The 10823-nt window shown below is 45.1% G+C and overlaps 1 protein-coding gene across 1 annotated transcript; it reads left to right on the forward strand.

The window, feature by feature from the left end:
- Window positions 1-3767: 3767 nt before the first annotated feature.
- LOC133535725 (tyrosine-protein phosphatase non-receptor type 23-like) lies at window positions 3768-5794 on the forward strand. The gene is made up of 3 exons (XM_061875660.1): window positions 3768-3981; window positions 4071-5699; window positions 5746-5794. Exons 2-3 carry the CDS (start codon window positions 4585-4587, stop codon window positions 5792-5794), a joined length of 1164 nt encoding a protein of 387 aa, XP_061731644.1. The 5' UTR covers window positions 3768-3981; window positions 4071-4584.
- Window positions 5795-10823: the final 5029 nt, after the last annotated feature.

Genomic DNA, 10823 nt, shown 5'->3' on the forward strand with positions numbered 1-10823 from the left:
AATTGGTTCTGGAATAGATAACGTAGGCTGAAATGTTTTTTTTTCCCAGAACTTAAAGGAGAACTGCATTTTTGGGGGGAATTTTGCCTATCGTTCACAATCAATATGAAAGACACGGCGTAGATCATGGGTGTCAAACTCTGGCCGGCTGGCCAAATTTGGCCCGCCGTTTAATTTCATTTGGCCCTTGAGGCAATATCAAATTAACATTAGAGCTGACCCGCCGCTGTAACACCGCATTCACCACTAATACTCATACTCGTCAACCCTCCTGATTTTCCCGGGAGACTCTCGAAGTTCAGTGCCCCTCCCGAATTTCTCCCGATTTCCACCCCGGAAATAATATTGGGGGCGGACCGTAAAAGCACTTCCTTTGCCGTTCTCAACATGTCGCCACGTCCGCTTTTCCTCCATACAAACAGCGTGCCGGCCCACTCACATAATATATGCGGCTCATACACACACACAAGTGTATGCAAAGCATACTTGGTCAACAGCTATACAGGTCACACTGAGGGTGGCCGTATGAACAACTTTAACACTGTTACAAATATACTGTGAACCCACAGCAAACAAGAATGACAAACACATTTCGGGAGAACATCCGCACCGTATCTCAACATAAACAACATAAACACAAGCGAACAAATACCCAGAACCCCTTGCATCACTAACTCTTCCGGGATGCTACAATATACATCCCCGCTACCACCAAACCCCGCCCCAACTCAAACCCGCCGCCGAAAAGAGGCATTCAATTTGTATTTTTGTTTTGTTTGATATGCCATTGATATTTTTTAATTATTATTATTTATAACTCAATTTTGCATGTCACTATAAAGTTATATAAGCCTTGCTTGGTCAATATTCAGTGCAATACTTGTTTGGGTCCCTATTAAAGGGTTAATTTGTCCAACCTCGGCCCGCGGCTTCGCTCAGTTTTAAATTTTGGCCCACTCTGTATTTGAGTTTGACACCCCTGGCCTAGATATTTGTTTTAATGTATTCTAACTTGTAAATAAACCTAAAATAAAGTGCAATTACTGCAGAGCCAATGGGAGATGCTCTATTCCGCCCATAAAACCCAATAAAAAAACACCCCAAAAACCCCAACAATACTTCATTTACATTCTGGGACTTGAATATTGACAAAGTATTAGTGATTTTGTTATTATAAGTTCTAACGCAGACAAACTATTTATAAGGGCACCATAGTCTTGAGTTTGTATGCCTATGTGTACATGATCGACTGATCAGCTGCTTCTTGGCTCGTCAAACTTTATTGCAGATCATGAATCATGCCTCTCACCTGGATAGTACAAGGATGATGTTGTATCCCGACAAGTTGGTACACTTTGACAGCCTAATTAGACCCGGGAAAAATCTAAAAAGATGCTCTGTTCCACCTTTTTTTTTCATAGCTAGGATTATGAGTCATTTTCATCCAAATTGGAATAGATCAAAATCGTAGAATTTGGCATCCTAATGACAGCAGACCTTGTACAGTGGGTGAGTTTTTATTATGTTTTATTTAAGTGACGTTGTGATGCGTTTTTGAAATGAATGTGCCGTGTATACTTAAAATGAGCAATATACATGAATATTAAATGTTATTACAGATGTGCCTGTTTTTAACATAAAATATATACTTACATGTTAATAAAACTTTAACGGAAGTGTTTGGATTGATAGGTAAATAAAAAAAATAAAAAAACGGTAGTTCCTTTTTACCTTATTGAACTTTTGGGGCCTGTGCTTAAAAGCCAGGGTCCATGCCGGGGAACCAGCCAATTTAAATCAACTCAACCATTCCGAAATAAAAAAAGGATTATTTACTCCAGAGATGTAACGATAAACGGTATAATGATAAATTGCAGTATAACTCCCAGCGGCTAGTTTTACAGTTTTAAAATGAAATTATCATACAACTATGATTGTTAACATTTTAATACACTCCCGAACCAGTGATACTACTAACTGCTGCCTTGCCGATGAGCGGGTCTAACCAGGTCTATTTTTTATGGAAAAGGCGCACCGGATTATAGGGCGCATTAAAGAAATCTTTTTTTTTTTTTTTCTAAATGTAAAACTTTATCTTGGGGTCTACATCAGTGGTCCCCAACCACCCGATTGGTATTGGGCCGCAGAATAATTTTTTATTCATTTTTATTTAAAAAAAACCCAATTAATTAATGAATTATTAAATCAACATAAAACACACAATATAAACTTACAATTAGTGCACCAACCACAAAAACCTCCCTTTAAATGACAAAAACGTCCCTTTTTCATGACGAAAAAAAAAAAAAAAAAAAAAAAAAGAATTCCCCCCGGGCCGCGGGACAAATTATTAAGCGTTGACCGGTCCGCGGATACAAAAAGGTTGGGGACCACCGGTCTACATAACATAACAGATCATCTTCAAGCTGCTTTCTGACAGTTGCTTCAGGATGGGTCGTTTTGTAGGCGGTCTTATTCAGGTGACACACCTTCGACATCGTCTTTTCTTCGTCATCTTTGTTGTGGCGGTGTAGCGTGCAAGGATGAGAGAGGAAGAAGTATCTAAAGATGGAGAAAACTGTTTTAATGACATTCAGACTTTACTTAAATCAATAAGGGAGCAGCATCTCCTCATCCGTGGCTCAGTAGTGCAATATGTGTTCTGTGAAAAACCGTCGAATCAGAACTCTCTAATAACTAAAGTTACTTGGGTGAATATTGTAAACTCACTACACCAGTATCTTTTAGCGCTTTCATGGTGAGTTTACTGACGAATATAAGTAAGAACTTTACACTAGTTTATATTAGAAATGGCAACAGTGGAGGACGAATGTCCCATTACAAGAAGATAGAGAAAAAGAAGAAGTAGCGTATCAACTACGGTGTCATCACGGACTACAAAGGCGGACACACGTTAATTGTCAGGACTTAGGCAGATCCCAAATGAAAATTTGCTTTTGCATAATATTGCAAAATAAAACGCCAGATAATGTGTCTTAACTTATACACACACCATAATAATACGTGCATGTTGAAGCACAGTACAATCCATCAAGCAGCTTAGCTTAGCTTACCAAAGTCGAACTAAAACATTTGGATAGATTTTTGAGCGCCGTGTGTAATGTTCTATATTTTAAATGGACCATATACATTTTTGGTGTTGTATACTTGAGTCATACTGCAGTCGACACGCACCTCTTTTGTATGACTGCCATCATATTGCAGTCTACGCGTTTCTCTTATGTGTGACTGCCATCTACTATTCACACTTATCATTTCAGCATGTACCAAAATAAAATAGCTTCGAGGTTGGTCAGCACAACTAAAATTATTCCGTACATATAAGGGCAACAAGGCGCACTGTCGAGTTTTGAGAACATGAAAGGATTTTAAGTGCGCCTTATAGTCCGAAAAATACGGTATGAGAGACAATAACACCTTTACCCGGTTGTACAAAAATACTTTCAGCGCTCTGAGTCACTAGAGAAGAAGCGCTATATAATTATAATTCACTTCACTTCACGTTGTCATGTTTATATTAAGACAATCAGTCACTTCCTTTGGTGTTTATTTCCTTGTTTTGTATTCACTTCCTGTCAGTGCTCTTGTTTTGTTTCCACTTCCTGCTTGTCCCGCCGAGCGCTGTGTTTTTTTCCCCCTCACCTGCTGTTAATGTGCCTGTCGGTTCTCAATCCTCGAGGGTTGCTTCATTGATGGCAAACTACATGCAAGACTGTGTTCTCTCTGTTAATGATACTAAAATTGTTGTGGGACATGCGCATTCTGCGTCTCTCTCCGCTGCGAGTCCAACCAGAGGACCCGCCGACAGCGCACTCCAGACACGCCCCCGCATTCATCAAGCGGACCGCGCCCACTCTCCGCCGCAGCCGGCTGCAGGACACACCTGTGACTGACGATGAGCAGCATAAAAGACCAGTGGACACAGGGATCCGGGCGGGAACTTAGTTCCAAATGCGTACCGTAAGCAATCACCCTGCTTTATGCAAACCTGCTCTCCCTGTGCCCTGTACCTCTACGTGTTCTCAGTGTCTTCTCCCGTGTCCCCACAGAATCCTCCGTCGCCCGCAAGGTGAGCTGTGCGTCTCACTCTTTTCCCTGGATCTCCCTCTGGATTCTGACTGCCTCCTTTGTACCTCGACTCCTCGCTCGTTTGACCTGAACCCTCTGCCTGCCCCACGGACTTCCGCGTTCTCTTTTGTCAACACTTGGGTAAAACACACTTCAGTTAATTTACACACTTAGACTAACACCATACACTCTATAGTTTTTGCCACGCTCCATTTACTTAGTATGTTTTCTGTTGATTGATTATTACATATATATATTAATAAATATTTGGACATACTGCCACCTGGTGTCCGTTTGCCGTCACGTCCTCCCTTAGTAAACCATAACAGTAAGTTCCCGCCAGAAAAATTAAATAGTAGGACCTGACGGCACAGTATTTTTTGTTGTTGTTGTTGTTTTCATAGCCCCCAGTGACTTTAGCTCTGTCCCAGTGACTTTTTGTTTGTTTTTTTTTGGTTTTCTCAACTTTCCTCCTTCCTTTTTGCCCCTGTCACGATGTCTTTTTCCTCCACCATGGACAATTTTTATAGTCCTCAACACTCCGTCAAGGGACTGTTTAATTTCAATACGGGGAGGGATGAATTTGCCCGGCGCCTGGCCACCCACCTCCCACCCTTAGTGACAATTCCTCAGTCAGCTGGAGGCGTTTGGCATCCGCGTTCGGAAGGGGGGGATAGTGCTGGTGACTGTGCTGATGTGGTGGCGCATCTACACCCAGCCAGGCAAACCCCTGCCATACCTATACCATCTGTTTTTCATTTTTGTACTGGTGGCTGTGCTAATGTGGTAGCACAGCTGCAACCAGACAGACTTCCCCCTGCCCGAGATATCCCACCTATCTTCCGTTTTTCCCAGCCGCAGCCACCAATCCCCTGGCTAGCCTCCGAGCTAGTACCTGTCCCGAAGCTAGCGCCTGAGCTAGCACCAGCCCCTCGACTAGCCCCCGAGCTAGCACAAGACCCACAGCTAGTCTCCGAGCTAGCGGCAGTCCCCGAGCTAGCCTCCGAGCTAGCGCCAGTCCCCGAGCTAGCCCCCGAGCTAGCGCCAGTCCCCGAGCTAGCCCCCGAGCTAGCGCCAGTCCCCGAGCTAGCGCCAGTCCCCGAGCTAGCCCCCGAGCTAGCGCCAGTCCCCGAGCTAGCCCCCGAGCTAGCGTCAGTCCCCGAGCCAGCCCCCGAGCTAGCGTCAGCCCCCGAGCTAGTGTCAGTCCCCGAGCCAGCCCCCGAGCTAGCGTCAGTCCCCGAGCCAGCCCCCGAGCTAGCGTCAGTTCCCGAGCCAGCCCCCGAGCTAGCCCCAGTCCCCGAGCTAGCCCCCGAGCCAGCGGCAGTCCCCGAGCTAGCCCCCGAGCTAGCACCAGCCCCTTGGCAAGCCCCTGAGCTAGCACCTGTCCCCAGGCTAGCCTGTGAGCTAGCACCCATACCTAGGCTGGCCCTGACCCCCGCCCCTCAGCCAGTAGCACTGGCTTCAGCTCCTCAGCCATCTCCTCGTGTCCGGCGGGCTGCAGCACGGCGCCGCCCACCTCCTTGTGTCCGGCGGTCCTCACTACAGTGCCGTCCACCTCCTCGTGTCCGGCGGCCCGCACCAGGGAACCATTCGCGCCCCCCTTACCGACGGCCAAGACGTCGACCGTTCTTTGGTCGTCCACTTCGCCGGCCGCAGCGGCGGTCCACCCGACGCCGCCACCAGACTTGTCCCCGATGGCTTCTGAGACACTTGGGCTGGCGACCCACCACCAGTTCACCCCCCCGCCCTCCCTTGATTTTTGTTCCTGCTTTTGGGGGTGTTCAGATTCTAGGACATCTGGAATCTGTCCATAGGGGGGGGATACTGTTGTGGGACATGCGCATTCTGCGTCTCTCTCCGCTGCGAGTCCAACCAGAGGACCCGCCGACAGCGCACTCCAGACACGCCCCCGCATTCATCAAGCGGACCGCGCCCACTCTCCGCCGCAGCCGGCTGCAGGACACACCTGTGACTGACGATGAGCAGCATAAAAGACCAGTGGACACAGGGATCCGGGCGGGAACTTAGTTCCAAATGCGTACCGTAAGCAATCACCCTGCTTTATGCAAACCTGCTCTCCCTGTGCCCTGTACCTCTACGTGTTCTCAGTGTCTTCTCCCGTGTCCCCACAGAATCCTCCGTCGCCCGCAAGGTGAGCTGTGCGTCTCACTCTTTTCCCTGGATCTCCCTCTGGATTCTGACTGCCTCCTTTGTACCTCGACTCCTCGCTCGTTTGACCTGAACCCTCTGCCTGCCCCACGGACTTCCGCGTTCTCTTTTGTCAACACTTGGGTAAAACACACTTCAGTTAATTTACACACTTAGACTAACACCATACACTCTATAGTTTTTGCCACGCTCCATTTACTTAGTATGTTTTCTGTTGATTGATTATTACATATATATATTAATAAATATTTGGACATACTGCCACCTGGTGTCCGTTTGCCGTCACGTCCTCCCTTAGTAAACCATAACAAAAATCTTCTTACCTACGTCTTGTCCTCCTGGTTCCTGCATATTGGGGTCACAAATACGGCAGTTCCCAACATACTCCTTGAGCACTGAGGAGTGCGCGAGACAGGCATAAATAGGAACACGCTGATTGGCAGCAGGTGTGGAGCGGCTGCCAATCAACAGCAGGTGAGGGGAAAAAAACAGTGCGCTCAGTGGGACAAACAGGAAGTAGAAACAAAACAAGAGCATTGACAGGAAGTGAATACAAAAGAAGGAAACAAATAGAAATGAGGTGACGGATCATCACATACTATATTTCCTTGAATTGCCGCCGGGTATATAGTACGCGCCTGCCTAGAATTACTGCCGGGTCAAACTCGTTTCACAAAATAATTAGCGCATGCTTAGCATTACCGCCGGCTCAGGATTAACACCAAGTCAAAGTCGTTTCACAAAATATAATTTTTACTAGCGCATGTCTAGAATTTCCGCCGGGTCAAACTCGTTTCGCCAAATAATTAGCATATGCCTAGAATTTCCGCAGGGTCAAACTCGTCACGTCACGAGTGACACTTCACCTGTCATCATTTTCAAAATGGAGGAGGCTGATTTCAATCATTTGAAATCGCATAAAGGGAAGAAGATTAAGAGCTATTCAGTAGGATTTAAGGTCCAAGCTATTGAATAGGCTAAAAAGAACAGTAAGCAGCTATGTTTTATTGATATACCGTAGCTGCGTGTGTCAAATATGAGTCATTAAATGACTCCCGCCTCCTGGTGGTAGAGGGCGCTAGTGATCCTTCTTGTGACTACTCGGCTGCAGAAGAAGTGACAACAAGCAGCAAGAGTGAGCAGCGTGTGTTTATTTTTTCCTCTCGCTCGCACTTTTAACATGGAGGATTACATATCTAAAATAAAACAGTTTTCTAAACTGGACTTTCAATCGAAGCGGGAGGTAATAAAGGAAGATCTCCATCGAGACAGAGAGACTTTTAAAACTGAAGAAAGATAAGGAAGACTTCTATAAACAAGTTATCGCAGCTTTTGATCAGAAGGAGCTGCGCATGGACTTCATTTATAAGTAAAGGTAAGACCGTAATAACATTTTTTTTTATTAAATGTGCTTTTCATGATGGTATCCTTACATCACACTCAAATTTGTAAGCGCAGGCCTAAATTTACCACATGCCTTTGGTAAGCGCCGGAGCGAGAAGAGGTTTTAAATTACATAGCGCCCCGGCGGCAATTCAAGGAAATACTGCAGGGGTGTCAAACTCAAATACAGAGTGGGCCAAAATGTAAAACTGAACAAAGCCGCGGGCCAAGGTTGAACAAATTAACCTTTTAATAGGGACCCAAACAAGTCTTGCATTGAATATTGAACAAGCAAGGCTTTTATAGGGCTGCACGGAGGACCAGGGGTTAGTGCATCTGCCTCACAATACGAAGGTCCTGAGTAATCCTGGGTTCAATCCCGGGCTCGGGATCTTTCTGTATGGAGTTTGCATGTTCTCCCCGTGACTGCGTGGGTTCCTTCCGGGTACTCCGGCTTCCTCCCATGGAACAGGCAGAGCTTATATAACGTAATAGTGCAAAATCAACTTTCAAAAAACAAACGAAAAAACCTCAGTGGTATATTAAATAAAAGGTAATTTAAAAAAATTATGCCTGTTTTTTTATTTGCAGCTTTCTGAGGTAAATATCAACATGAACTTTTTCCACAGGCTAATAAATTTGAAAATAAAATAAAAATGAAGTGGGCGGGGTTTGGTGGTAGCAGGGGGTGTATATTGTAGCGTTCTGGAAGAGTTAGTGTTGCAAGGGGTTCTGGGTATTTGTTCTGTTGTGTTACGTTGTCTCGAAATGTGTTTTGTCATTCTTGTTTGGTGTGGGTTCACAGTGTGGCGCATATTTGTAACAGTGTTAAACGTGTTCATACGGCCACTCTCAGTGTGACCTGTATGGCTGTTGACCAAGTATGCATGGCATTCGCATATGTGTGTGTGAAAGCCGCATATATTATGTGACTTGGCCAGCACGCTGTTTATATGGAGGAAAAGAGGACGTGACGACATGTTGTAGAGGACGCTCCCAATATTGTTGTCCGGGTGGAAATCGGGAGAATGGTTGCCCAGGGAGATTTTCGGGAAAAGCACTAAACTTCGGGAGTCCCCCCAAAAATTGGGAGGGTTGGCAAGTATGAGTATTAGCGGTGAATTTGGTCTTACCGGCGGGCCAGCTTTAATGTTAATTCGATATTGCCTCAAGGGCCAAATGAAATTAAACGGCGGGCCATTTTTGGCCCGCGAGCCAGAGTTTGACACCCATGAAATACGGTATACGTATTAAATGTGAGAGAATAGTGAGTGTGACACGTATTGTTTTGGATGCATTGTCAGGTTATTCAAAAGACTCCGGCTTATTAGTGATTCCTAGAGCCCAAAAAAAGTCTGCGGGCTATAGAGCGTTTTCCGTTCGGGCTCCAGTACTCTGGAATGCCCTCCCGGTAACAGTTCGAGATGCTACCTCAGTAGAAGCATTTAAGTCTCACCTTAAAACTCATCTGTATACTCTAGCCTTTAAATAGACCTCATTTTTAGACCAGTTGATCTGCCGCTTCTTTTCTTTCACCTATGTCCCCCCCTCCCTTGTGGAGGGGGTCCGGTCCGATGACCATGGATGAAGTACTGGCTGTCCAGAGTCGAGACCCAGGATGGACCGCTCGTCGGGACCCAGGATGGACCGCTCGCCTGTATCGGTTGGGGACATCTCTACGCTGCTGATCCGCTTGAGATGGTTTCCTGTGGACGGGACTCTCGCTGCTGTCTTGGATCCGCTTTGGACTGAACTCTCGCGGCTGTGTTGGAGCCACTATGGATTGAACTTTCACAGTATCATGTTAGACCCGCTCGACATCCATTGCTTTCGGTCCCCTAGAGGGGGGGGTTGCCCACTTCTGAGGTCCTCTCCAAGGTTTCTCATAGTCAGCACTGGATGTGAATTCTCCCTGCCCACTGGGTGTGAGTTTTCCTTGCCCTTTTGTGGGTTCTTCCGAGGATGTCGTAGTCGTAATAATTTGTGCAGTCCTTTGAGACATTTGTGATTTGGGGCTATATAAATAAACATTGATTGATTGATTGATTGATATTAGCAGGTGTATGAACGCTTAAAACTACTTTTATATAGATCAAGCTTGTGCTGTGTGTCATAATTGATATTATTGAAAATAATAAGAAGTAAATGTCATGAAACTCAAATATTTTCACACGAATCAGTCGGGCCCCCCTTTATCCCCGGGGGAGAAAAAAAATCCGGGAGCCATTCCTGCTAATATCCACTCAGAATTATGACAGAAACATAGTAATGATACAAATACCACCCGGTCGAGTCGGAACATGTACTTTTCTCAGCTGAAAGGGAGGATGACATAACACATATTGGAGTGGGAATAATCGTTACAGTCACACCGCAGTCCGATTTTTTTTTTATTGCCTGTTTAAGTGAACATTACTGCTGAGCATTGCAGGTTTTTGTAAACTATTATATATCCTGACCTGCAGAGACCTGCAGAGTATATCTGTGAGTAGCGTAGGTTCCCTTTAGAACGCCTACTCAAGTTACAAACTACAGTACGATACAAATAGGCTCACCCACACTGGCTGTTAGAATACGGGATACTGTGGGAAGATGCTACCAAAGGTTACCAAAAAAAAAAAAAAAAAAGTCATGAACAAAACAGGCATTTCTGCCTTCACGTGATCAGAATGCACCTGTAGGTCGTATTTTGTTTGAGGAAGGGCATCAACAAAGCGTTTGAGTAAACCTGCCCTCTGCTCCATACAATTCAGCCTGTAAAGTATCTGCTTTACATGAATATAAGTATTCCTTGAATTCATATTGCCCGGTTTTCAAAACAACTGGTGATGCTACAGCAGTGGTGCGCAAACTACGGATCCGCCCAAAATCCAGCACGCGGGAAGAACCAAGTATTTTTTTTTTATATATGTATAATTTATTTTTGTTTAAATCTGTCCTTTCAAATACATTTTCCACCACTTGTTACTCGATGTCGCCGAACTGCAGAGGCAAATTATATGGTATATGGCAGGGGGCGGGAACCTTTTTGGCTGAGAGAGCCATGAAAACCAAATATTTCAAAATGTATTTCCGTGAGAGCCATATCATATTTTTCAACACTGAATACAACTAAATGCATGCATTTTTAAGTAAGATCAACATTTTTAGAGTATAATAAGTCTCTTATTCTTTTTAATAAC

The sequence above is a fragment of the Nerophis ophidion genome, linkage group LG16, assembly GCF_033978795.1.
Source record: "Nerophis ophidion isolate RoL-2023_Sa linkage group LG16, RoL_Noph_v1.0, whole genome shotgun sequence".
Taxonomy (NCBI): Eukaryota; Metazoa; Chordata; class Actinopteri; order Syngnathiformes; family Syngnathidae; genus Nerophis; species Nerophis ophidion.

Excerpts from the sequence above, each read along its gene's own strand:
- LOC133535725 (XM_061875660.1), top strand. The coding sequence starts at position 4,585 with ATGTCTTTTTCCTCCACCATGGACAATTTTTATAGTCCTCAACACTCC. Across the intron at positions 5,700-5,745 it reads TCGCGCCCCCCTTACCGACG|CGGCGGTCCACCCGACGCCG; the intron begins GCCAAGACGTCG and ends CGCCGGCCGCAG.